General features: G+C 42.0%; 1 protein-coding gene across 3 annotated transcripts in view; it reads right to left on the reverse strand.

Moving 5' to 3' along the window:
• Nucleotides 1–493: 493 nt before the first annotated feature.
• The window catches only part of EML6 (EMAP like 6), a 272,713-nt gene continuing 245,552 nt past the window's right edge, over nucleotides 494–27,654 (reverse strand). For 2 of the 3 annotated variants that reach the window (XM_089682713.1, XM_089682711.1), the window contains 12 exons: nucleotides 23,674–23,694; nucleotides 18,487–18,660; nucleotides 18,105–18,313; nucleotides 14,935–15,092; nucleotides 12,541–12,655; nucleotides 12,267–12,455; nucleotides 11,993–12,165; nucleotides 10,452–10,614; nucleotides 8,033–8,136; nucleotides 7,033–7,186; nucleotides 3,117–3,217; nucleotides 494–1,324 (listed from right to left, as the gene is read on the reverse strand). In XM_089682713.1, the coding sequence (XP_089538839.1) occupies nucleotides 1,300–1,324; nucleotides 3,117–3,217; nucleotides 7,033–7,186; nucleotides 8,033–8,136; nucleotides 10,452–10,614; nucleotides 11,993–12,165; nucleotides 12,267–12,455; nucleotides 12,541–12,655; nucleotides 14,935–15,092; nucleotides 18,105–18,313; nucleotides 18,487–18,660; nucleotides 23,674–23,694 (1,586 nt within the window). In that variant the 3' untranslated portion in view covers nucleotides 494–1,299. The remainder of the gene's footprint in view (nucleotides 1,325–3,116; nucleotides 3,218–7,032; nucleotides 7,187–8,032; nucleotides 8,137–10,451; nucleotides 10,615–11,992; nucleotides 12,166–12,266; nucleotides 12,456–12,540; nucleotides 12,656–14,934; nucleotides 15,093–18,104; nucleotides 18,314–18,486; nucleotides 18,661–23,673; nucleotides 23,695–27,654) is intronic. The other variant, XM_089682712.1, reaches the window with a different exon arrangement.

The raw sequence follows: 27,654 nt of genomic DNA on the forward strand, positions 1-27,654 counted from the left end.
CATATGTTACCTCCGAGAGCCATGGGCCTAGCAAACAGCTGTTGCCTCCAAAAGCCATTGGCGCAGAAAACAGTTTATTACTTCCCACAGGACCAGTAACAGTTGTCACCTCCCAGAGCCATGGACATAGCCATCAGTTGTCACCTCCTATACCCAGCTGCTGAGCCACCGTTTTGGCCAACTGTATGCTGTTGGACACTTTCTAAGGTAAGTAGTAAATTCACTGTATTAATTATCATTTGCAGTAGTAAACTAATTTGATACTCAGCTATGTGTGAGCATTTAAATTGCTCTTTACAATGAGATTATTATTAGTAATTTCTTTTAGACAAAAAGGGGTTTATTTACTAAAGCTGGAGAGTCCAAAATCAGACTCCCTTCTGCATAGAAACCAATCAGCTTCTAACCTCAGCTTGTTCAATGAAGCTTTGGCAATGAAACCTGGAAGCTGATTGGTTTCTATGCAGAAGGGAGTCTGATTTTGGACTCTCCAGCTTTAGTAAATAAACCCCAAAATGTCCAATTCAAAAAACAAAACAAAACATTGATTTAAATGTTTTGCAAAATATGTCTGAAAGTGGTTAACCTCACGCTAAGCTATTAAATATCCAACATTTGAGCCCTAAAGCCCCTCTTGGACAATACACATCCCCGTGTTCTTGTGTGCCTGTGTTGTATAGTAATGACCAGGTGATTATTCATACATCGAGCCACAAAAACAATGACGAAATCTCACTCCGTGTAAAGCCGCCATCACTGAGAACGTTAATAGCACCATCGCTGTGCACCGTGGCATGAGGCTGGCCGATAACAAATAGATCAAGGCACTTTATGAGTCGAAATAAAACAACTGCAAAGGAAAAGTACAAGTGCTTCGAACATGGCTTATGTAAAATAGAAAATGCAAAAATAGCATGACAGTTCTCATTATACAAAAAGTGCAATTTTCACTAAAGATGCAGCGCCGGTTCGTTCCGGAAAATAAATCCACGTTTGAAATATCAATGGCCAAAAGTGTAAACTTTTTAGAATATTTCTATAAAATCTAAAATATATAACAAAAGGCTAAAGAGAACATGTTTGGCCGGTGACATGTACGATTCGATGGACGGCTTTTCTTGTGTATTCTCTGTAGAAAAAGAACGGCTTTGTACTTTAGATTCCCCCGAAAAACACGCAGTCTTCATATCGTTATCTTACAGTAATAGAACACCAGAACTCATGCAGCATTTTACAAGGACGTGTGCAGCAGATGACAAAGGGGAGCAGCTAATGCGTTTTCGGCCTCCGTAGTTCACATTATAAACATCGCCAGACAAATACACTGAAAGAGAAGGGAAATGGTTACCACAAATCTCATTTTCTTAAGAAATATACAATTTGCATTATGTGATACATTAGAACAAAAAGCAGTGAAGCCTTGACCCTTACCGGCCAATCAGATTTCATATCTCATACCTGAGGGTCCGCTGGGGAAGCTGATAATCACTGCAGTAGTCAACATTACTACACTGATAGCTTTGATCATCCAGATTAGGTGCAAGCAGCTTCCCCTTTGCACACTGACCATAGGGTCAGTGAATTCAAGGCATTCTCTGACTAAACTAGGTGGTAATTGTGCCGCCACAACATCTCTTCTCCATCTTATCCATTCATAGAATGCCTTGTCATTTTTTTAAATGAATACAAGCCATTCTCTGATTGGACAATGTAGAGAGCAGGGGTGGTATTGCCACAATTTCCACCTAGTCCAAACAGAGAACGGCTTGAATTCATTGAAAAAATACAAGACGTTCTATGAATGGCAACAGTGGTGGCAGTGTGATCCCCTGTGGTCAGTGTGCAGAGGGGAAGTGCTCAGCATAGGACCCAGAAGGTCATGGCTATCACTGTAGCAGTGAAAATGTCTGCAGTGATTGTCAGCTCCCCCAGCAGCCCCTCTGGTATGAGCTATACATACTTTGTGTCACGCTAGACTAATTTAAAGCAGCCTATAGATTATGCAATTTTCTTCAAAGAAAATTGTTTGATTCCCCCACAGTCAGTGTTGTTGGGGGAATCCCTCAGCAGCACTATTGTGTTCTGTTGGCGAGGAGCCTTCCCTGCCAGCAGAACACAATGATCATTCCCGGCTGCTATAGCCACCAGCAGTGATTGCATAAACAAAAAGGACAGGCTGGTTGTATTGAAGGTGATTGATCAAATTCAGTACATAGATGGATCGAATCTCAGTCAATCCCTACTAAACCGGCCGAGATTCAATCCGTCTATGACCAGCTTAAGTATGCCATAAAGATCACACCTGCAGTTCAGCTTTGAAGCCCAACTGTGAGCAAATAAAGCATCTCTCGCAGTGAGGTGCCTGCTCTGCAAGGGTTAATTGCTTGTTTATGTCTAGGGGAACAATAGAAGGTTATATACTTACCCAATCCTCCACTGCTCCCCACAGCTAGACAGGTCCCTACAGATTCTGTACACCTACGCTCCATTAGTCTTAGGTCCTGACGTCATCAAGACCACAGCAGGGTCCATAACCCTGTTCTGGACATGAGGACATCAAGTGACAGGCCACTGCTGGATTTTGGGGGAGCACCACCTGCTGAAGAGTGAAGGATTAGGTAAGTAAAAATGTTGTGGTCACTACAATAGCAAGGGAAGATAAATGCCCCTAATTAGCCAGACAGTTAAAGGGTTTGTGAAAGTGCCTAGCCAGTTTCCTGAACAAAAGCCTAATGCTTACAGACCTCAATAGCTCAAGTTAAAATGTGTTCTCCAAACAGCAACTCCTTACGCTTCCCTCCCTGCTTTGTTCCTATGCTAGATTAGGTTTAGTCAGAGAGATTCTGAAGGTGCACAACTTTCTGAAACCTATAATGCTCCAACACATTAGTATCATGAGTGCACCCTGCATTAAATTCTTAAATGTCAAATCAATATTGTCTAAACATAAATAAAATAGAAAATGTATGAAATATTGCTTTCAAAACAAATAAAATAAACTGGACCCAAAACCAGTTTCCCTTTAGGCAAGTTCCATTACCCAAGTCTTTTCTGGTTTTCAAAAAATAAGTAACAATAATATCACTCAAGTACTGATGAAGGAAAGCGTTTGTTACCTGCAGTCGTCCCCTCCAGTGCTTATGAGATATTTGTCATCATGCGAGAAGCGTACATTAGTCACATGTGCTGAATGACCAAAGTACCGCTTATGTTTGGCCTGGAAAGAAAACACCATCAAATAAATCAGCAGCTCAACTTTGGGCTATCTTTATAGGCACAGTAAGCACATTTCATTATTGTACATTATTTGTATAGTTTGTGATAAAGAATAAGGACAAAGATCAATTCACAATGTTTATCACTCTTTAAAATGCCTCTAGCTTCAGGCTGGCATTGCTCCAGTATGGCCACTAGTTATTTCCTATGATCGTCAGCTCCATCTAGTGGCCATACTGTGGTATTTTCCCGATTCACTCTATTCTGTATGAATGAATAACTGTCAACCTGAAGAGAATATAGCCTAATGCACATGCAGCCTCACAGGATGGATAGCTCTGCAGATTTTTTACATACAGTCCCCATAGACTTTGTGAGATAAAATAGCAAATCCTAATAAAATAAGGCTTTTAACGGGTGAATGGCAGTTTCAAGTGACAAAAGTAAGTTTCAGATTAGATTAGGTTGTGCCAAGTAAATAGATACCCAGCATGTCAACCTTTAAATTTTCACATGCCCGCCAAAACTTCCAAATCCTATATTTTCCATTGGCAGAGATTTAAACACTTCTATAGGTCATCAGTTTAGAGTTTCAGTAATTGTAATTGTGAATATTGACTCTAAAATGATTGCTCTCATTGCAGCGCACGCAAGGATATGTAACATGAGTATTGTAAGTGGCATCTTTGCATGTAGGTGCCCCTGTGTTTGTTCATGTGTGTGTGCACGTGGGGGCAAGGTGGGCTCAACATTTTGTGGGGGGGATTGATTTAAGTGCTTGGGTGTAACTTTTTTTTTTTTTTTTAATTTCACTAAAACTTTAATGAGATCCCTGATGTCTCACCTGCCTTCCACTGAAGCTAACTGAGTGCAGATCGCTGTACAGCCATCAAATCGCTTTCATTCAAAAGCCACCAGAAGTTTGTGTAAAGCCCCCTGCTGCCACCGCTGCACACATACAGTGGTGCCAAATAAAGGGTTAACCACTTGACCTCCAAAAGGTTTTACCCCCTGCATGACCAGACCATTATTTTTATATTCGGCACTGGGCTAATTTAACTGGTAATTGTGCAGTCATGCAACACTGTACCCAAATTAACTTTATGCCATTTTTGTCACACAAATAGAGCTTTCTTTGGTGGCATTTATTCACCAGTGGGGTTATTTTATTCTTTATTATATAAAAAAAAGACTGAAATTTTGGAAAAATCAAGTTTTTCTAAGTTTCTGTTATAAAATTTTGCAAACAGTGAATCTTTCTTCATAAATTTAGGTCAAAATGTATTCTGGTACATCTAGTTGATAAAAATACCCCATATTAGTGTATATTATTTACTATTAGGAAAGTTATAAAGTCTACAAACTATGGGATATATACCGTATTTGCCGGCGTATAAGACGACCCCCTACTTTTCCTGCTAAAATGTAGTGTTTGGGCTATACTCGCCATATAAGACTACCCCTCTTCCAATGCACACCAGTGGGAGGAATAGTGCCCCATCATGGGTGTCAGTGGGAGGAATAGTGCCCCATCATTGGTGTCAGTGGGAGGAATAGTCCCCCATCATTGGTGTCAGTGGGAGGAATAGTGTCCCATCATTGGTGTCAGTGGGAAGAACCGTGCCCCATGACTGGTGTCAGTGGGAAGAAACGTGCCCCACCATTGGTGTCAGTGGGAGGAATAGTGCCCCATCATTGGTATCAGTGGCAGGAATAGTGCCCCATCATTAGTATCAGTGGGGGGAATAGTGCCCCATCATTGGTGTCAGTGGGAGGAATAGTGTCCCAACATTGGTGTCAGTGGGGGGTGGAATAGTGCCCCATCATTGGTGTCAGTGGGGGGGAATAGTGCCCCATCGTTGGTGTCAGTGGGGGGGAGGAATAGTGCCCCATCGTTGGTGTCAGTGGGAGGAATAGTGCCCCATCATTGGTGTCAGTGGGAGGAATAGTGCTCCATCATTGATATCAGTGACACCAATGATGGGGCACTATTCCTCCCACTGACACCAATTACACTTGCTGACCCTGTTCTAGTATGGTGCTGCTGCAGCCAGCATATGTGGTTGCAGCAGCACCTCTACACTGAACACTTACCTGCTTCTCCTGCACTCAATTTTCGCGGGGCCGCTCGGCTCCATCCCCTCGCCGGTGACACTCGCCTGTGTGCCTTTCCTGAGCTACAGTTCTGGCGGCCAATCACCGGTGAGGAGGCGAAGCCGAGCAGCCGCGCGAACATCCAGTGGCCGAACTGAAGGAGCAGCCGCGCTTCCTGGACCGGATCGTCGTGGGACCGGAGCCAGGTAGGAAACACCAGCCCCTGCCCACCCCTGTACTTAGTGTCCCTTCCTGTTGGAAGAGGGTGGTGCGGCGGCACCGCGCCGCCCCCTAAAAAGGGTCAGTATGCCGTATACCGGCGTATAAGACGACCCACAACTTTAGAGAAGATTTTCAAGGGGTAAAAAGTCGTCTTATACGCCGGAAAATACGGTATATGAAAATTGATCAATCCTGATGTACTGATGGCCTATCTCATTTCTTGTGGCCAAAAATGCCAGGACAAACACCCCACAAATCACCCCTTTTTGGAAAGTAGTGCAAGGTATTTAATTAGTAAGAGACATGTTGAGTTTTTGAAGTTGTAATTTTTTTGTCATCATTTTTTGGAGAATGAAGAAATTAAATAAAATGTAGAGTTTTTTTCGCAATTTTCCTTTTTTTACATACTGTCACCAGTGCAGCACAGCGTCATCATATGACTGGTGTGGCGGTTATCAGTGATACTGATTGGTGACAGCATGTAAAAAAATAATTAATTACATTTTTTACACATTGTTTTTCTTTTTTTACAATTTTTTTTTATTACATACTGTCAGCAGAATAGTTCAGTGTTGCCATAGTGACATTGGACTACTCTTGGGGGTGATCAGAGATTTTATTTTTGTTGCACTGATTGCTTGTTACAGTGATGATCACTGTAACAGCAGTTATTCAGGTCATTCATGAATGGCTTTCATTCATGACAGCTTGCTAACTATTGTACCACAGCTATCACATGGTACAGGGTGTTGTGATTGGCTCAGGTACAAAGTGATAGCTGTGGGCCAATCACAGCGTCACAATAGCAAGCAAGTTGTCAAGAATGAAAGCCATTCAAGACAGTTTACTTATATGCTATCATGTGATTTCTATGATTGGTCATAGCAATCACATGATACCCCAGCTGCTCACAGAAGCCGGGTACTGAGCACTGTGATCTGCTGTGTCCACAAGACACAGTGGTCACAGGATCCTGACGCTGCGGCCTGGGGAAGATGGCCACCAGTAGTAAATTTACTGTTGGTGGTAGGCAAGTGGTTAAAAAAAATTAAATTGACAAAATGCCGACATGGCCATGCTAGGATTAACTCAAACTGGAGTACTTTAATTACAAGAAATCAACAATCATGGGAGCATTCTGGACTGAGTTTGGCAATGCTTGGAAACACTTTGCACAGTTTAGAAGGCTTGACTTTATTTGATTCCAAGTCTCCAGTCTCATTTGTCCATAGAACAGATGGAGGTTGGGATAGAGGTCAATAACTGCTGTGCAATGTCTGCCTGACAGCTGGTTACAGATGAATATTGTACTTGGATGTCTCAGCAGAAATGGCATAGTGTCCATTACTGTACAGAGGTCACCAGTCTCTGCATGCTTTCCTCTTTTCCAGCACAAGATCAGCAAGCCAGAGTCAGGTACAGCCCAGTACACATAGTACTCCAAACCTATCAATGGAGAGTGTTCAGAATGCAGAAATTCTACAATCATACTTGACTTACAAACTTTTCAGTGCAAGGAAAGTCAAAAAGTTTAACAAGGCCAAAGTCATCTCCTGTGGCGACATTGAGACCAGCGTGGGACACGCAGGCACAGTTTACATCGGCTTTATCTGCGTTTCGTGGCCAGATACCGATCACTTCATCCCCCAGGATACTGCAAATAAACAAGACTTCTATGAGAACAACGCACACTCCTACTGTTATCTCCAGACAATAATTCATTAGTTCAAATAGAACAGTGAAGCCAGTGATCATTTCATAAAAAAAGGGAAATAGTTTGAAATAAACTCAGTCCACTGTACACTGATGACTCAGCTATACCCTGTTCACATCAGTCCCTGTCTCCCAAATGCTCCCAGTATACACTCACTTTATTAGGTACACCTGTTCAATTGCTTGGTAACACAAATTCCTAATCAGCCAATCACATGGCAGCAGCTCAATGCATTTAGGCATCTAGACGTGGTGATGACGACTTGCTGAAGTTCAAACTGAGCATCAGAATGGGGGAAGAAAGGGGATTTAAGTGACTTTGAACATGGCATGGTTGTTGGTACCAGACGGGCTGGTCTGAGTATTTCCAAAACTGTTGATCTACTGGGATCTTCACACACAACCATCTGTAGGGTTTACAGAGAATGGTCCGAAAAAGAGAAAATATCCAGTGAGTGGCAGTTGTGTGGATGAAAATGCCTTGTTGATGTCAGAGGAGAATGGGCAGAATGGTTGCTGCGACATTCAGATGGCAGGGTCAGAACTTGGTATAAACAACATGAAAGCACGGATCCATCCTGCCTTGTATCAATGGTTCAGGCTGCTGGTGGTGGTGTAATGGCGTGGGGGAGATTCAATTGGCACTAGCAAGCTGGACCTAATAAAGTGGCCGGTGAGTGTAATACTCCCACTGCCTTCACATACTCAAGGAGCAATTCGGGAGAACGCCAATTAGCAAAATCATACGTACATCTTCTCAATAACTTAAGCTTGTGTCTTCTATTACCTTGTCCACGTGGCCCACGTAATCCTTTCTATAAGTGCTGTGTCTGTTATCTGCTTTCCTGATGGCACTTCATGGACTTGACGTTTGTAAGCACCAGTTGCTACCTGAAAATGAAAACATTTGCAGTCTTTCCAGAAAGGAGCAGCAGAGCAGAAAAGCCTTCTTCTTCCAAGCCCTAGCGGTGACACAACTGGTACGCTGAGGCTACATGCAGTATATTATAGAAGTGATCTTGAACATGGTGTATCATGGGACAAATATAATCTTTACCGAGGATAAATATTACAAAAATTGAACCTGCATACGGACCGGTTCACACCTTAGAAATGCAGTCCGGATGTGTTCCGGATGTGTTTCTGCATGTGCATTTTTGACACGTTTTTGATGCGTTCCGGTGCATTTTTTTCCCACTTTTTTTTTTTCACCTTAAAGCGGAGCTCCACCCAAAAGGGGAAGTTCTGCTTTAAGGACTGCTCCCCCGCTCCCCATTAAGGATTGGCACCTTTGGGGGGTGGGGGGGGGAGAGGGTACCCAAATTTGACAGGTACCCGCTCCCACTTCCGGTTTCGATCGCCTAGGCGTTCGGAAACGGAAGGAGTCCTCCCTCCCTCCCTGTAGTCTTTTGGGACACGTGACAGGTCCCAGAAGACTACAGGACCATTCATGAAGCGCAGCACTACTCAAGCATGCGCAATGCGCAATGGGTAGCGCAATGTGAAGCCACAAGCTATCACAGCTGGGTGCCCACACTGAAGATGCCGGCCTCCTGAAATACAGGACGGCCGGTGAAATGGGCTGCGGCAGGGAACCGCGGGATCATGGGACAGGTAAGTGGCTGTTTTTTAAAAGTCAGCAGCTACAGTTTTTGTAGCTGCTAACTTTTATATTTTGACAGGGTTAGTGGAACCCCGCTTTAAGGACCAGTTCACACCGCAGAAATGCTGTCCAGATGCATTCTGAATGTGTTTCTGCGTGTACATTTTTGTAGACGTTTTTGATGCGTTCCGGTGCATTTTTTCCCCTCTTTTTTTCTTCACCTTATATAAGGACTGTAAGGAAATATGTCTTATTAACTGGCCTCCATTTTGTATAATGCCTCCATTTCTAGATGTGTGAACAGTTAGTTTCGTTTTTGTAACTTTTCTCCCGTTTTCTTAGACTAGTTTAATTTCTGTAAACGGAACGACCTTATATGGTATCCCTCAACTATTTGCAGTTTCTGTTCTTCATGTAACTACATTGATAAGAGTGGAATGTTTCATTGGTCATCTTAGGATTAAACAACGCCTACTGAGTTCTGTATCACCGTTCTTGTTTTGGTTTAAACTTTCAGAGATTTCACTTGCACACTTCAGTGTCCGCAGCTTTATTTCTCCCAGGCCTGAGGGTGAAAATAACGAGGACTGGAGCTACAGACATAGGTTGAATCCTGGCAAGGACATGTGCATTTTTGGTATGTTCTGGTCCATTTTTTTTTTTTTGTGCTAGGTGCGTTTTACCACGTTCCAATACAGTTTTGTACAGAAAAAATGCAACATGTAGTACTTTTTTTCTGGAACTGGAACTGACCGCACTGGTGTGAACTATGCTACTCTAAACCATATAATCTACTATCCATGCGTTTTTGATGCAGAAAAAAATGCACTGGACTGTGGGGTGAACTGGCCCCAATTAGGACATGTGCGTTCCTGTGTGTTTAGTTGTGTCCCAGTGTGTTTTTGATTCGTTTTACCATGTTCCAGTACAGTTCAGTGTAGAAAAATTGCAGCATGTTCTATTATTTTTTCTGGAAATGGAATGCACTGGAACTGAGCTCACTTGTCTGCATATGCATTTTTGACATGTTGATGAGTTCCAGTGTGTTTTTAATGTGTTCCTGTGCATTTTCCCCTCTTTTATTCCTCAACTAAAATAAGGACATGTGCCTTACAGGGCACTTTTTATGTATTTTACCATGTTCCAGTACAGTTCAGTGCAGAAAAAATGCAGCATGCTTTTTTTTTCTGGAACTGGAATGCACTGGAACTGACCACAGTAGTGGGAACTGTGCCACTGGAAAATCTAAAACCTACTATCCATGCGTTTTTGATGTAGAAAAAAAAATACACTGGACTGCATGTGGTGTGAACCGGCACTTAACGTGCAAATGACTTAAAATAAATCACTATGATTGTAGCAGGTGCTCCTCACCACATGACCAAGCATGACTAGGGGCGGACTGACCATTTGGAAACTCGGGCACTGCCCGAGGGCCCGGGGTCAGTAGGGGGCCCCATGAGATGCCCCTGGTACCTTTTTCATAGGCTTTTTTGAGTTTGGGCAAGGACACAGGGGCCCCATGATCCCTTATTGCCTGGGGGCCCCATGAGTTGTCAGTCCTCCCCTGAGCATGATAAACAGTCTTTTATAAAGTTCATACCTGAATATATTTATTGTCAGCAGAAAAGTCCATCTGTATGACAAAGCTGGCAATGTCTTTGCAGTAACCAATTCTATTTAAGGATGTGCCTTGTGTGATATCATAGAAATCGACCGTGTTTTCTGCAGAGCCTACTGCCAGATATTTGTTATCAGGACTGAACCTGGAAAATGAGCAAAAAGTCAGTATAATGGTATTGTGGTCGCTTTGCTTTTAGACAAAACAGTAGACATTACAGTAAATTTTCATAATTTTTTGGGGGTGCATTTCATACTAAGGAGGGAAAGGGACTACTCTAGTTTAGTAGTTGTAGTACAGCTGCCCAGTAGTATGAGAGTTATTTCATTATTAAAGTTTGGTGTTCCTTCGGTCAGACTAGTTGATTCCATGAGGATGGTCACTTTGTAAGGTCAAAGCCAAGTACTGAGACCTAATCTCAGAAGTGCAACATGGCCTGCATGGGATGTGCCACGGATATGTACCACTGGTTCTCACCACACGTTCTCAAACATACCAGCAGAAGCGGCCAAAATCTATTACAGCTGAATCCTGGGCTGCCCTGATTGGAAAAGCTTTAACACTCCAACGGTAAAACCTACTGCTCAGTCCCAACCCCGACACATAAGACTGGCTCATTGCTATGATGGGCTTCCTACCTGGCCAATAAGAATATACAGAAAGAGGTAGGAAAGCTTCTGCACTACCAGGTAGTGCCGCTGTCTTGCCCTTTAAAATCGCTTGGATATTTGGCCACAGTGGCGGGGTCTTGGAGGCTACCACAGGTATGTGTAAGTCAGGCATGTCCAAAGTCCGGCCCGCAGGCCATTTACGGCCCGGGGGTTGGTTTAATACGGCCCTCCAACAGCCCTCCCTGCTCTGTGTAATGTGGCCCTCCCACGGCCCTCCCTTCTATGGCAGACAGTCTTCTGCTTGAGAGCAGAGGGCAGTGCGCATGCCTGACTGCGGCGCGTTCTCCCTGGTCTGTGTAAATGCGGCTGTCGCACGGCCCTCCCTTCTGTGGCAGACAGTCTTCTGCTTGAGAACAGTGCGCATGCGTGACTGCGCCGCGCTGGGAGCGACAGAGGGCGGTAACGTCAGGGCCGGGCTTCCAGCGTGAAGTGTGTTTCTCTTCCCCTCCCGGCTGCCGAGCAGAGACTTCAGCTCCAGCTACCTTTTTCACCCTTCACATTAGTGCAGGTAAGTTTTTTTTTTAAATTTATTTTCAATACATTGTGAAAACTCAGCTGTCAGTTGATCTTAATGTTATGAAATGAAAAGTATGTCGTTTGCAATTAACTTGGCATAAAATAATTCATTTGCATTTAATTGTAATGGTTCAAAGAATGTTCGGAAAAATGTTCGCCCTCCACCATGTTCACTTCATCCAATCTGGCCCTCTTTGAAAAAAGTTTGGACACCCCTGGTGTAAACATTTCAAGCTGTACATAATACTCAACATCAGTAGTTTTACAGCAGAAAGGTTCCAGAAAAAACATGACTGATCTTTGGGAGGAGCCCGGATAAAACACATCATTGCACACCTGATATCTTGTATGGCACCCTTGCGGTCTCTCTTTTTGCCCCACATCTTCAGAGAATTTACAAGCAGGACAACAAACTCTCCATTCCTCATGCCGATGGTGACCATTTCTCCGTTGGGACTGTAAGCAGCACAGCATGCAGCGTGGCCCAAACTTACTTTGTTCAGCAGCTTCTGTAAAAGACAAAATTGAGACACAATGGTCAATCAATGGGCCACATGTAGGAGTGAAGGCTTCTATGTAGATTTTTAAATGCATGTGTTACAGTACTCACTGTATCAGATAGGTCCCATATCCTCGCTGTCCCGTCATTGCTGGCAGTGAGGAAGATATCTTTGGAGGGATGTGTTGCCAAACCCCAAATCTCTCCCTCCACATGGCCATTAATGAGGATGTTAGAAGCAGCATTCTTTTCTCCCACTTCAATGATTTCTCCATCTTTGGTTCCCACCAACACTTTACCCTGTAATCATATGTAATGGGTGTTAGCACAGACACAAGATGCTGGGGACTAACATGCCTGTGCAAGGGATGAAGAGATGCGGTACCTTCCCTCTGCATACTGATCGCACACAGTCCAGAGCTTGTCCTGTCTCCAGCTGAAATGCCCGACAGCGTTTCATCTCCTGATCCCATAGCTTGACAGCACCACCTTCCTTTGTACTAAATGTCAAAGAGAATAAAGTATAAATATATCAGGTCATTACAATTAGATGGCAGGTAACATTTTAATACACATACATATGTGAATTTCTAAATTTAAGGAAGAATTCCAGGTATAGAAATTATTGCATAGTTTCTATGGTCCATCTTGGACCAACGTAAGTGTGTATGTGCCACAGTGATTTCCAGCTTTCCAATGAAGCTGGAAATTACTGGAGTAGGCAAGGCTACTCCAATGATTTCCACTAGCTTCCGGGTCCTGTACTGAGCTGCTGCCTTGCTGTATTGTGAATACAGGAGGTCACCGCTCAGCACAGGCACCATTCATGGAATACTTTGTATTTTCTCAATGAATGTCAATGAATGCAAAGTGTTCTCTGATTGAACTAAGCGGGGATTATCATGTTACCACCCATTAGCAGACTGACAACTCATGGGGACCCCGGGCAATAGGGGATCATGGGGCCCCTGTGTCCTTGCCCAAATTCAAAAAAGCCTATGAAAAAGATACCAGGGGCATCTTATGGGGCCCCCTACTGACCCCAGGGCCCTCGGGCAGTGCCCAAGTTTCCAAATGGTCAGTCTGCCCGTTACCACCCCATCCAATCAGGGAGTGGTTTAAATTCATTGAGAAAATGCAAATTGTTCTCTGAATGGTGCCTGTGCAAAGAGGCCAGCTTCCTGTATTCACAGTGCAGCAGGCCAGCCTCTTGCCATACCTACTACAGTGATTTTCAGCTTCCACTGGGGTCCCACAGGCATGGTACATAAATACTTACATTGGTCCTTTTTCATCTGCCTAGATCATTACTTTGGCTCCGAATTGTCCTGGTAGAATAACAATATTATTTTTGGTATTCTGGGCAGATCATCGTGATTGCATTATATCTATCACAATGCCATCACTGTTCATGCCTTCTAGAAACCTAGAAGATATAAGCCATGATGTCATTTTGATTGGTATGATCAAAAAGTAGACTTCCCATTTGCAGTGACAATAGGAGTAGGCCACATCTGCCCTTCATGGTGCGGTACTGTTGTTCCAGTTAAGCCCCTACAGTTCCAACTGAATCCGCCAATCATCTTATATGGCTTCCAATTATGTGTACTTGCTATTTGTATGCTTTAAACTACCCAAAAAAGAAGGGGTGAGTTTGATGTGGAACTGTTGAAACGTGAAAAGATGTGGATATATAGACTTGATATACTGGGGTTTATTTACTAAAGCTGGAGAGTGCAAAATCAGACTCACTTCTGCATAGAAACCAATCAGCTTCCAGGTTTCATTGCCAAAGCTTCATTGAACAAGCTGAGGTTAGAAGCTGGTTTCTATGCAGAAGGGAGTCTGATTTTGGACTCTCCAGCTTTAGTAAATAAACCCCACTGAGTCCAAAAGGTTTAAATACAGAATTGGGTTTGCAAGTATTCCTGGAATACTAATATATGGACTCAGTGTACTGCAGTCTATAAAGATCCACACTTTTTCCTTTACCTACTAATTGGTACATTAGTACAGAAAAAGAGTGAAAAGTGGTAATAGGGTATAAATGATATCTAAACCCAATTTTTAAAGATTTAAACGTGAGTATACCAGTATATGATTGCAATGAGGAGGAGCCTATCTATTCATGACTAAATACATAGAAGGAACGACATAATTGTTAGATGTACCAATCAGTAAGTAAAGGGAAAAGTGTGGATCTTTATAGACCGCAGTACGCTGAGCCCATATATTAGTGTTCTAAGAATACTTGCAAATTCAATATTGTATTCAAACCTTTTGAACTCAGTGTATCAAGTCTATGTATCCACATCTTTTCACGTTTTAACAGTTCCACATCAAAATCACCCCTTCTTTTGGGGGAAGTTTAAAAACCCTTTACTTTTGTGCCCTTTAGTTTGCTTCCATAAAATTCTTTGTAATGATGGGCCAAGGGACTACCCAGATCATTTTTTTTTATATCTTTAAAGTGTTCTCCTATTCTTATCTTCACTTGCCTTTTAGTTTTCCCTACATAGATCTTATTACATGGGCAGGTGATCATATATAATACCCGTGTAGTTGAACAATTTATCAGACTATTAATTTTAAACTGAAATTGATTTTGTGAATCATTAAAGGCATCTGTATGCTCCATATAAAGGCAGACTTGACATTTCCCACAAGGAAACATCCCATTTCACTGTGTCCAGACCGCAACAACAGCCAGCAGTCTGCAGATTATAGCCCAATAGTTGGAGGACTATACTTTGATTCGTAAGGACATTTTCACACTTACGGCCTCTCTTTCCCACCAGTTACAATCAGTCCATCGCGTAGAGTTGTGTACATTGTGAAGACTGGTCCAGAGTGGGCCTTGGCCACCAGTCGTATAAGAAAGTGGTCTTTCCAGACATATACATCTCCATTGATGGCACCGGTGAAAGTTAGGCTATTCTGTAAAGACATAAGTTCATACATTTTCTGGTTAGTATGCCTCCAGTCCCAGATAAATATAAAGTACAGTGCTACATGGCCACATCGTTTTCATGCTTTGAAACCGCCAATCATCTTACATGGCATCCAATTATGTATATTTGCTATTTGTATTTCACTGTAAGCTGCAGTAGTCCAGCTAGTTCAGGTGATCAATTTACAACTTTGCAAATAGCTTGCAACTTTGAACCTCTAAGAAAAGGATATCAAGATCAAGATCTTATCAATATCAAGACTAAAGATCTTTTATTAGAACTATAGCATCCCATTAAAAAAAAAGTGTGCATCAGCAGTTAATTATACATGCATCTGAATTTAAAGTTTTCCTTTAGCCCCCATGAAAAGTCCCACAAATACCTATTGAACCTGCCGGTGAAAATAACATTAATATATATAAACTATTATTCCTGCGCCAACAGATTCCCACAGGTTCTTTACTGCTGCTGTGCACTGTGCAAAAAACACAAACCACAATAAATAATGAATAAACCAGCGCAAACATAGACCTCTACACACCATCAATACATAAAGTGCATCATAATAATAAAAAAAGTTATAATAAAAATTAATAATAAAAATGAATAGTGAAAGTCCACAGAAAACACCAAAAATATTGTCCGTGAAATATATATATATATATCAAGTGAAAAAAAATTTTTTTTTTAATCAAGTGAATTTCTTCTTTCCCAAAGACTCTTCAAATACACCAAAAGAACTTTCACCTTCCACCCGTGAAACCAACATTAAATACACTCACCAGATTTAGGTGAATGAGACACTTTTTAGGAATTTAAGGGATCCCTTTAGAGTGAACAGCAAAGAGGGCTTAGGATCCCTTAAATTCCTAAAAAGTGTCTCATTCACCTAAATCTGGTTAGTGTATTTGATTTTGGTTTCACGGGTGGAAGGTGGAAGTTCTTTTGGTGTATTTGAAGAGTCTTTGGGAAAGAAGAAATTCACTTGATTTAAAAAAAAAAAATTTTCACTTGATATATATATATATATTTCACGGACAATATTTTTGGTGTTTTCTGTGGACTTTCACTATTCATTTTTATTATTAATTTTTATTATAAATTTTTTTATTATTATGATGCACTTTATGTATTGATGGTGTGTAGAGGTCTATGTTTGCACTGGTTTATTCATTATAAATCCACATTAATGTAGCTTCCTGTGATCATGTGGCAACAATGCTGCACTGCCCCTAAATTCAAAGCATAGTTGCTGCTCTTATGTAGGCTGTGTCTGATTGCTATTACTACAGTGGGATGGAAACATGTTGCAGGGGGCATGGCCATCAGCATTGTCACTCCTGACAAGTCTGTAGCTTGTCAAGCAGCACCTGGCCACACCTAGTTCTGTCCTCTGCTTTCTGAATTATAGCACTCTCTCTATTTTTGAACTGCCCTAATTTGAGCTGCAGTGTCTGGGAGGGGAAGCATGTAAGACACAGAAGGAAAAGTATTTGGCTCAGTCAAGGATGGTAAAGAAAGTTTTTTTGTTAATTTTATAAATGTGCATCACATAGTAACTGGATTTGGTATTTGTTTAGACCGGTGTTTCATAACCAGAGTTTCATGAAACACTGGGGTTCCTCCAGAGGTTGATAGGGGTTCCTTGAGCAATCAGCAATTTCAGCCTCTCAGATACGTAACTGCTGACACCATTGACCTTTTTACTTATCTGTATTGAGGACATTCTTCACAATGACTACAAGTGAAAGGAGCATTCTGGCTAGTAATCATCACGCCAATGTACTATGAGCTGTAAATATTAGCGGGGCGGGGGGGGGGTTGTCTGAGACCCGAAAGTTATTTTAAGGGTTCCTCTGTCTTAAAAAAGATGAGAAAAGCTGATTTAGACACATGGGGGTTTATTTACTAAACCTGGAGAGTGCAAAGTCAGGCTCACTTTTGCATAGAAACCAATCAGCTTCTAGCCTCAGCTTGTTCAATTAAGCTTTGGCAATGAAACCTGGAAGCTGACTGGTTTCTATGCAGAAGTGAGCCTGACTTTGCACTCTCCAGGTTTAGTAAATAAACCCCATGGGATCTTTTTATTTCTACTTAAAATATAAGGTAGACTTCAGGTAATCATAGTAGCAGTGTATAAAAATAAATGGAGTTATGCTTTCATTTCAGATTGAATTACAGTATTTTCCGGCGTATAAGACTACTTTTTATACTTAAAAATATACCCCAAAAATTGGGGGTCGTCTTATACGCGGGGTATAAAATGTGAACCTTGAGTTTGTTTGGGTCAAGCTGGTTGGATGTGTGGTAATACTGTACATACAGTATACCGTGCTGAGCCAAGCTGGCTCAAAACAAATGAGATGTGCGGTATATACAGTATACTGCGGTGAGCCAAGCGGTTTCAAAATGTACCGGTACGTCCCTACTGTAATCAGCCCGCTGGATGCGTGTATGTACGGTAGCTGCAGCTACATACAGTATACGCTGGGCCAATCACGGCGAGTGATGTATTCTACTAATGAATACAAAGCCTGCTCGGATTGGCTGAGTCAGAGAGGTGGGCTGGTGATGTCACAACCTCAGCCAATCCGAGCAGGCTTTGTATTCATTAGTAGAATACATCACTCGCCGTGATTGGCACAGTGTATACTGTATGTAGCCGCAGCTACAGTACATACACGCATCCAGCAGATTGATTACAGTAGGGACGTACCGGTACGTTTTGAAACAGCTTGGCTCAGCACAGTATACTGTATATACCGCACATCCAGCGGGCTGACAGATTAATCTGTCATAGGAACATTTGTTTTGAGCCAGCTTGGCTCAGCACGGTATACTGTATGTTTTTAAATGGTGTTGCCTCGGAAGGGGGGTAGTCTTATACGGCGAGTATAGCCCAAAACCTATGTTTTAACTGGAAAATTAGGGGGTCATCTTATACACCCAGTCACCTTATATGCTGGAAAATACGGGTATATTTTATTATCATACTTACAGCACCAAAGGCAACAGAAAGCATGGTCTGCATTTTGGCATTGTCCACAGATCCGACAATCCCTTTCTTATATAGTAATGTGCTCCCCGCCAACGTCCAGAATTTGATGTGTTTTACTCCGACAGATACAAATTGTGTGTCCGAGTCTGGACGGAATTCAGCCACAAATATTCTCTCCATGTGGCCTCCTTTACTGGCGACTTTTGCACCTGGGAAACATGAATGCCAACTTTAAATACACAAAATAGATTTTTATGTTCAATTGACTGAAATCTTGTTTCATTGGAAGTTTAAACACTGTGTGGCACTGTCATAAGAGAACCCTCTTAATTGAGGAGAGTGCATCAACAATGTATGTGGCTAGCATAAGACTGACACTTACCTTCTTGCCATCGCCATACAGTTATGGTGTGTTCAGGATCGACTCCCACTGACAAAAGCAGCTTTCCAGTGGCACTGAAATTAATGTATCCTACCCCCTTGGCATGGAAACACCTCAGAATGGATAAAGTCTGCTTATTCATGGCATCCCAGATATGAATGGAAGGTGTAGCCCCTGTATTGAAGAAATCCACAGCAGTCAACTTCTAGCAAGAAAACCTTGGTGGCTTTTAGTTCATAAACATTCATAATAATAATAAGGCAGAGCTCCTGACATTTTACCATGTAGAGTTTATCCATATGCATGACTTTTTAAGAACTATGGTGAAAACGTTTTTAATCTGGGAGCTGTATGGGCTTATTACACGTAGTGATACTATGGGCAATCCTCTCTTTCCACTCCTTTATATCTTTCCAGATTTACATGCAGATCAAGCTGTCCAACTTGAGAGGGCTAAGACCAATTCTAACCAGCCAGGTCACTTACAATGGTTACCTTTCCTTTACATGGTGTACCTCTAGGCAAAACCTTTTTTCTGGTTTTGAATAAAATGGGGAAACGTTAGACCCTCTATTGGTTTTTTTTTTTTTTTTCTGCTGTCTGTGTCCATATTAGTGCGAGCTCTCCACCTCTATCCTGCTGATCACTGTCACTGAGAAGTGAGGGGGAATCCAAATTTTAGAGATGTCACCGAGATAAAGGGTTATGGGAAAACCTTCTATTGGCAACATCTGTGCAAGGAACAATGGTCTAAAAAGCACATTTTCCTCAATTTTGTTTTCTAATTATGTCTTGCATCTTTGTGTTAGCAAGAGAATGGAAATTCCCCGAGTGATACAAGGACATGTACTGTGAAGTTATTACCAAACTAACCAACACGCTATTGTAAAAAATGGCAGCTGGACGGACTAAATTTTCAATAAGGCAGCTTGAAGCTGCATCTTCTGGTAAAAACGTTTGATGAAATATCTATAAATACTTTCAAACCCTTTTGATACCAAGCATTAGTTATAAGCCCTATTGAAGGGGAATTTGTGGATCCACAAAATGTACTGGCATCCTTTTGCTATTTGTGATAAGAATAAAGAATTGCGGACTCTTTTTGGTTCCGTTAATTGAGAATGCCTTTATGAGATCTTTAAACAAGCTTGTTTGTTGTCGAATGCTTTGCGTGTTTGCTTCCAAAAGATCATGTTCTTTGGATTAGTGTTTAAAACCAAACATGTAACAATGGCCCTGTGTTTAGAAATATAAAGGGGGTTTAGATTGTTAAAGGAGCGCATTTCATATATTAAATGCAGAGCTGTTCTTACTATAATGGGGCTGGTGCCTATTAGCACAACAAGACGAGAGAGAGTATCAGGAAAACATAACTTATTTCTTTGTATTTTTGCAATTTGTGGCCAGCTCAGAGTATTTGTGCAGCAGACATGAGAATAAAGAGGTTTACAGTTGACATGACTGCTGCGTAAAGACATATCCTTAGTCTTTACAGCAGCCATTCTCAACCAGGGTTCTGTGGACTCCAGGGTTACACAAGACATGGCTAGGGATGCCTTGAGCTGTAGCTAAGTGAGCTCCTATCTGATGGTGTCTGCATAGTTGTCAATAAGGGTGACATTCGGACCACCACAGTAAGGGGAACGTTCTTCCTACTGACCAATGTAAGGGACATTTTCCCAATGGCCCCCATAGAAAAATATTAGTAGGGATTCCCTGTGACCTGAAAATTATGAGGGCTGTACCTAAAGTCATGTAAAAGTGGGCATACATGAGATTATCAGTGGTCTTATATGTCTTCCATTTTCTAATTATTGCTCCCACAGTTGATTTGTTCACACCAAGCTGCTTGCCTATTGCAGATTCAGTCTTCCCAGCCTGGTGCAGGTCTACAATTTTGTTTCTGGTGTCCTTCGACAGCTCTTTGATCTTCACCATAGTGGAGTTTAGAGTGTGACTGTTTGAGGTTGTGGACAGGTGTCTTTTATACTGATAACAAGTTCAAATAGGTGCCATTGATACAGGTAATGAGTGCAGGACAGAGGAGCCTCTTAAAGAAGAAGGTACAGGTCTGTGAGAGCCAGAAATCTTGCTTGTTTGTAGTTGACCAAATACTTATTTTCCACCATAATTTGCAAATAAATTCTTTCCAAATCAGCCAATGTGATTGTCTGGATTTTTTTTCTCATTTTGTCTCTCATAGTTGAGGTCTACCTATGATGCCAATTACAGGCGCCTCTCATCTTTTTAAGTGGGAGAACTTGCACAATTGGTGGCTGAATAAATACTTTTTTGCCCCACTGTAACTTTTTTATTAACTTACATGGGTCATTCAAATTTCACATGCCGTATACTAACCTTTCCTAAATAGTAACTCTTCCTCTTCTTATTTTTCACTGCATGTGAATAATGGATTCCAAGCAGAAGCAATGTGCCTCCATTGAAGTTCTCATCCACAGAAGGCTACAGAATGTTTACAAAGATGACACCATTGACAAGAGCAAAGTGCACAGATCGATGTTTAAATGTTTAAAGAAGGGGAAACAAGCATTGCAGACAAACCATGCAGTGGGAGATTATCAGATGTGACCACTGACACGAATCATCAGTGAGTGGGCAAACTGATTCCAATGAACAGACAAGTCACAGTCCATGAGCCTGTGGCACAACTGGACTGTGGTCACAATATCATACAGATGATGGTACTCCAATCAAAAAAAGGGAATCCAAGAGGCGCTGGGATTTTGATACATGTTTAAACAAGGTAGTGAGAGGGCAAAACATATTTGAAGTGCCCACTGGCTCAGGTTAGACTGCTCACCAGAAGAACATATGCATATAAGCTGCTGCTTATTTTGACTGCTGATGTAGATGGCCAGGAATCCAAATAGGAGCCCTGATGAAGGGGGAGTTTCTTTGACACTCAAAACACTTTGGTTGTCTTTTAACACAATATCAATAAATTAATTTGGAGTCCTTTATCTTTTGGTCTGGCGCTCCTTCCATATACATCCGACTTCTTCTGATACAGAAGATGGTGGAAGACTTAGGGTATCGGAAAGTGTGTGCAAAGTGGTTACCTTGCCAGCGGACACCAGATTTGAGGGAGAGAAGGGTGGAAGTATGCTCTGATCTGCTGGAAGCGTTTGAAGCCAATGAAGACATGTTTTGTTTTGCTGAACTGATGACAGGGGATGAAACATGGGCATATTTTATTGATCTGGAAATGAAGAATCAATCCATGGAATGGACACTTAAGAAGCTTAGAGAAGCCATTAGGAGGAAGGAACTGAGCAAGAATCTGAAGACAATCCGCATTCACCATGACATTGTGCAACCACACACGTTTGGCAATAAATCAGGTGACTGGCAAATTCGGCTGGTCAGTGGTCCTCCATCCACCCTACAGCCCACATTTGATGCCCTCCAACTTCCGTTTGTTTGGCCCAATGAAAGACATTCTTCGGGGACAACGATTTGATGACACAGATGAGGTGAAAGTGGCTGTGAAGAAGTGGGTACAAAAGTGCATACCTGAATTTTTCCAAAGAGGATTCAAAAGTTTGGTGTCAACTAAGGAGCAAATGCATTGCTTGTAATGGAGACTAGGTTGAGTAGCACCTTTTTTGTACAGACAGATACTCTACCAACATGAGACATTCGAACGACCTAAGTAAGCTAATAAAAAAGCTATGTCCACTTTTGCATTACTTTTGGTACAGCCCTCAAATTTTATGGGTTCATCTGGGGTAAATGGTTGAGAAAGGCTGTGCTAATGATTGGTGAACTAGACAATCTTATGGTAGTTCTGTAAATTAAGCAGCCAGTGTGCTGCTTTAGATATTTTATCTAAACATTCATGATGTAACATAGAATGGGGTGGAGTCTGTAAAAAGTGTGCCATAATTTATGACCACGTTTCCAACTAATGGATTGCGACCCAAAAGTGAGTTATGACCAGGGGTGGACTGGTTCATGGAGCAAGTGCCCCCCCAGGCCTCTCTAATGCCCAATAAAACATCCAGTGCCCTGACAACATAGCTTACTAAAAAACGCCGGTTGCACTAATATAACTGTTAAGACGGCCAGGAGCACAACTATGGCTGGCCTTAATATTTGTATTATTGCGGCCAGCCGGTCCCATTAAGGTGGTGCGCATGGTGCACTTGGAAAGCGGTCCCATGGCCCTTGCGCTCATTCCACCTTCCTCCGTGGGAGCGCTGGGAGGAAGTGACATATAACTACACTTTCTTCCAGCCAGCTAGCCATGCAGGAGGGAAGAGAAGCACCACTGAATGCCAGGGAATGACTTTACTAGGTATTTTTCCTGGGTTGTGGCAGGGTGATGGAGAGCAGATTTTGAAAGGAGTGAAAGAAAGCAGGAAAGCGATGGTGATGATGGGGGGGGGGTGATTACTGCACTATCCATTTTGGAAGAAAGCTGTTTGTTTATGGTTTAAAAAGTGCATATACATTGTAGAATACCTTACAAGTTGTTTTATGGAATAAATTATAATGTTTCGGAAATTAAATTAATTTTGGGTCGTGACTTAATGGGCAAGGACAAATGTTGGTCCTGAGGTTCCACATTTTGAGAACCACTGATTCATGGTGTCCTAGGCAGCATGATACCAAAACCAACCTTACCTAAATGCATATAAAATATATGGTCCATGATAATACAAATATACAATAATACACATTCACACGCAACATAGGCCTTTATTTACAAGAATCAGAGCATGGGCCCTTATAGCAAGAATGTAAATCCACACATACAGATCTTTTGATACCACAAAAAAACACAGACTGAAATGATACGGATCAGATATTTACTATACAAGTCTAAACTGACATACTACAAGCTTGTGATAACGGGACTGGTGTGGTTTATGAAGAATGAGTCAAGTCTAGGATAACCATGGGCATCCTGTTGCTTTCAATCTTGGAAACTTAGAGTCCTGGATCCCTTGTGAGTCCATTAGGACCTGTAGTTTCTTAACAGTTGCCCAAAGTCAATCTAGTGACAATGTGCGAGACACAGGGGACACTGTGCATAGATACTGCCATGCGAAGACGTGAACATGGCGGATGTGTACCTGAGCCTGGTACAGCAGCTACAGACACAATGGATGGACTAAAGAGGACCTGTAACTAGTACTACACGACAGTTATGGTAAGCCTTACCTGAGTACTCAGCAATTTCACCTGCGTCATGAGAGCAATGGCAAATGGGGAAGCGTCAGGGATAACCAACAACTGAAATAAGTAGTATTTCTAATGCCGAGGCAAGCTAGATCAGCATTAGAGGCATGCAAACACAAAATGTTTAACGTATGAGAATGACAGGAAAAGAAATAGATATAGAACTATTGTTTAGTAAGTATAGGTAGAAAACACAGGGCTTAACAAAGACATTAACAGAATGTATTACAAAAACTTTAACTTGTGCCTGGCATCCTTTTTATTTGAATTACAAATTCTTATTACACACAAAAATGCACGTGTTACTGAAAATTAAATGTGACTGCATCTGTTTAATATGTGAATGTGTTTAAACCTCATTTAAAATATGTCAATATGTTACTAAACATTATTCATACTTTAGGGTTTGTAAACAAAAGCTAAATGTCCATAGAGCACCTCTTTTCTGGTGAGGTGTGATCAGTTAAAGTTTTAATAAACTGTCAGTTTTTTAATAACTTCAGTAGCTGATTTAATCACTAAAGCCAGCCATAGATGGATTGAATCTCAGCTGGTTCAGCAGGGACCGGCCGATATTTGTCTACAGGCAGGCTGATTGTACCCAAGTTGATCCATCGATCGACTTGGGTACGACCAGCCTGTCAGATTTTTAGCTTGCAAATACTGCCTGGGGCTATAGCCGCTAGCAGTGATGGTGTTCTGCCAGCAGGGAAGACTCACACCCACCCCCAGTAACACCCCTCCCCCCACCACCAATCCTCCCCCCCCCCCCTTCCCCTGGGCTGGCGGAATACAAAAGCACTGTGGGAGGCATTCCTTCATCAAGGCTGATTGTGTTGATGGGGTAATTGAGAAATTGTCTCCTTTTCACCAGTGGTGCAGCTTCTTGATGTTTTAATCCTAGCCTATGTTCCAGCTTAAGCTGGTGCCATGACTGCTGCCCCAGGTTTCTTGTTTCTCCTTTCTCTTGCAGCACCCTATGGAGCCATCCTTGCATGCAGGGACTAGCGTTGTGTCACCCTTCACTGTGCATCAATAGAAACACACATCCCCATATCCTAGGATGGCAAGGCACTCCCCTCCTTATTCCTCCTCTCCCTCTCTTTGCTTACCAGATTTCTCTGTCTGTTGTACACTCTTTCCTGTGAAGACCAGACGTTCAGACCAGCAGCACTGAGAGAGCAGGAGCCAGCAGCATTGAAAGCTGTAAGTGCTGGGATAAGAATTTTTACAAACTGGGGAATGTTTACTTCATTGTTCTCATTGTGTTAAAGTGTTACTGAACCCACAATAGTACAATCAGTCTGTATATGCTTTAAAGCATGCTTGTTATACTCACTGTGGAACCTAAGGGGTAAATCTGCCGCATTGTTTAAAAAAGTTGTTTGTTCCTGTCTTCTCTGATCCTTTCCTTCTTATACTGTCCCCAATTAATCTGCAGATAGTACAGAGCCCTAGGAGGAACTCTGCACATGCTCAGTTTGGTGTGTATTGCTAGAGAGTTTTTTATTTTTTGGGAGGGTGCATATGATCAGCACAGGGCCAATCAGCACTGTCCAGACAGAAGGTCAGGGGTCATGCAGCCTCATAGGACAGTCATAGGAGAATGAAAACTCCTCCTACAAGCTTTAACCACTGCTCGGCCAGACACTGGTAGAAGTCACAAGACTGCTATATACTGTTGATGAGAAAAGGTAATTAGCAGTTTACAGTATATTTACTAAAACAATTGCATTGCATGTTCTGTGTACTGTGGGAGATCTAGTGAATGCAGGGTCCGGGGTTTAATAACACTTTAAGCCAATAAAACACTGAGGGTTTAATACTACTTTAAAGCAGAAATACGGGAAAAACTGTTTTTGGCCCTTGCAGTGGGGCTGTGCCATGACTGCACGAGTCAAATGCTCGTTTTATTCTAGGGGAGAGGACACCAAAGATATACTCACCAGACCCGCCGATACTCCTTGCACAGGACCGGTCCTTTCGGCTCTTGTTCCCCCGCGGTCCAGTGGTCTTGTAAATGGACTGTTCCTTACGTCAGCACACTCAAGGTGCACTCCACAGTCAGGAATGGTCCACTGCTGGACCGTGGGGAAGCACAGTTTTCCATAGGATTGGCGGGTCAGGTAAGTATGAGCTTAGTCCTCACCCCTAGAAAAAATGAGCAGCCGATCCATGCAGTGGGTGCACAGCCCTACTGCATGGTAAAAAAAATTTTTTTTTAACTGGAGTTCTACTTTAAGTATAAAGACTAGTTTTGGTTGCACATATTTTATTATTATGAGTTTACCGTTTATCTAATTGTTTTCTTTTTTAACTATGACTTCCTTAAGTGATCTTAAAACCAGTAATTATGAAAAATCTTAATGTTTTGTTTTAATGCCAAACATTTATAATGTTTTTCTGTCATGTAAGCCCAGTGTGTGGTATATATGCTAAGCAAAAATAAAAAAAATGTAAACAAGAAAACACTTATTATATCTTCAAATGCAGCTGTAAAAAGTCATTGGGGTGTGCATTTCTAGCGGCTCTGTGCGTGTGGCTGGATGTAGTTACATGAATGACACCATATTCTAACTTTGCTTATCTTGCATCAGTAAGTAATGTCAGGTGGGAAGGTGGGCGATGGCAGATGATGCAAGAGGTTGTAACAAAGTTAATAATGGATTAGCTCTGAACAATGTCCTCTAGCTACTGACATCAACTACCTTCCTTTTAAAGATGCAACAAACTTTTCCCAGTTGCAAGATGCAGTGTTAAATCATATAATAGTTACTCATTTTGTTTCTAGACCAAATACACTAAGAGTTACATAAGACAGTAACATTTTTTTTCTGGTAAAGTTGACCTAAACTCAAAAAAGTGATTTCCTATTTAATGAAATTTGGAGTGGGATTTGGTGATGTCACTACTGTTCCGCTCACTGTTCTCCTTGCTGGAGAGTAAGCTGTATTGGAGGGACTGCAGTCCAAGGATCTCTCTGCTTCTGCTTCATTCATTCTATACATCTGTGCATTTTGATACTCTCCTGCTGCTTCTTAAAATGTTCCTATACCAACCATCAGAAGGGGGGCAGCTCTAACATGAGAAAGCAAATCCCTGGCTCTTTCAATATGGCTGCCTCCACACAGAGACATTATGCAGAACAGGGCATGATAACTCAGTAAGGCTAGGTTCACATCTATAAGTTCATTTTAATGTGCTTCTGTACCTGTGGAAAATGCACGGAAAAGGTCCCAGTAGTTTTTTCGAAACTGCAGTTGAAGGGAAAGCACATGGTGCTTTTACACCATGTGATTTCATGCTTCTGAAAACACGCTGCGTTTTCAGATGTGTAATGGTTCCCTTAAAAATTATGGACTCCCCCACACCAGCACTTTCTGCCTGCGGGTGCGGAAGCACGTGCTATTTGCATAAGCATTCTGCATAAGTATGAACCTAGCCTAATGGGGAAAAGATTGGATACAGGTAGCCTACAGGCAAAGATGGTGACTAACCATTTGTCCTCTGCTTGTTTTTTTTGGGTACAGTTCCCACTGCACAGATCCTCTTTCAAACATTTTTCTATAAAAGTTCACTTATGTGAATTGCTGAAACAAGCAATACAGCTGTGCTGCTGCATGAAAGCTTATGAAGATGTTAACAGCTCTTCTTTACAGGGGCTCTTACAGGAGAGATGGATAATAACACCACAGCCATTAACAAGGCAGCCCTTTGTACACTATGACTGCTCTGAAGGTGTGCCCAAATACCATGTTATTGTTTAGGGAGGAAGAACATGGAAGAGCTGTCAGAAACCCCTGCGCTTGTCTTTTTTCCTAAGGATAAGCAACCAATCAGGTGATAATATCTAATCTACCCAAGCAGCTAAAGAATCAGCCAGTGGCATCAACTGATGTCCATAGGCCAGCCATACTTAACCAGTATTCTGTGGAACCCTAGGTTTCCTCCAGAGGTTACCAA

Source organism: Staurois parvus, unplaced genomic scaffold (assembly GCF_062004578.1).
Source record: "Staurois parvus isolate SC_StPar_1 unplaced genomic scaffold, SC_StPar_1.0 ptg000295l, whole genome shotgun sequence".
Taxonomy (NCBI): domain Eukaryota; kingdom Metazoa; phylum Chordata; class Amphibia; order Anura; family Ranidae; genus Staurois; species Staurois parvus.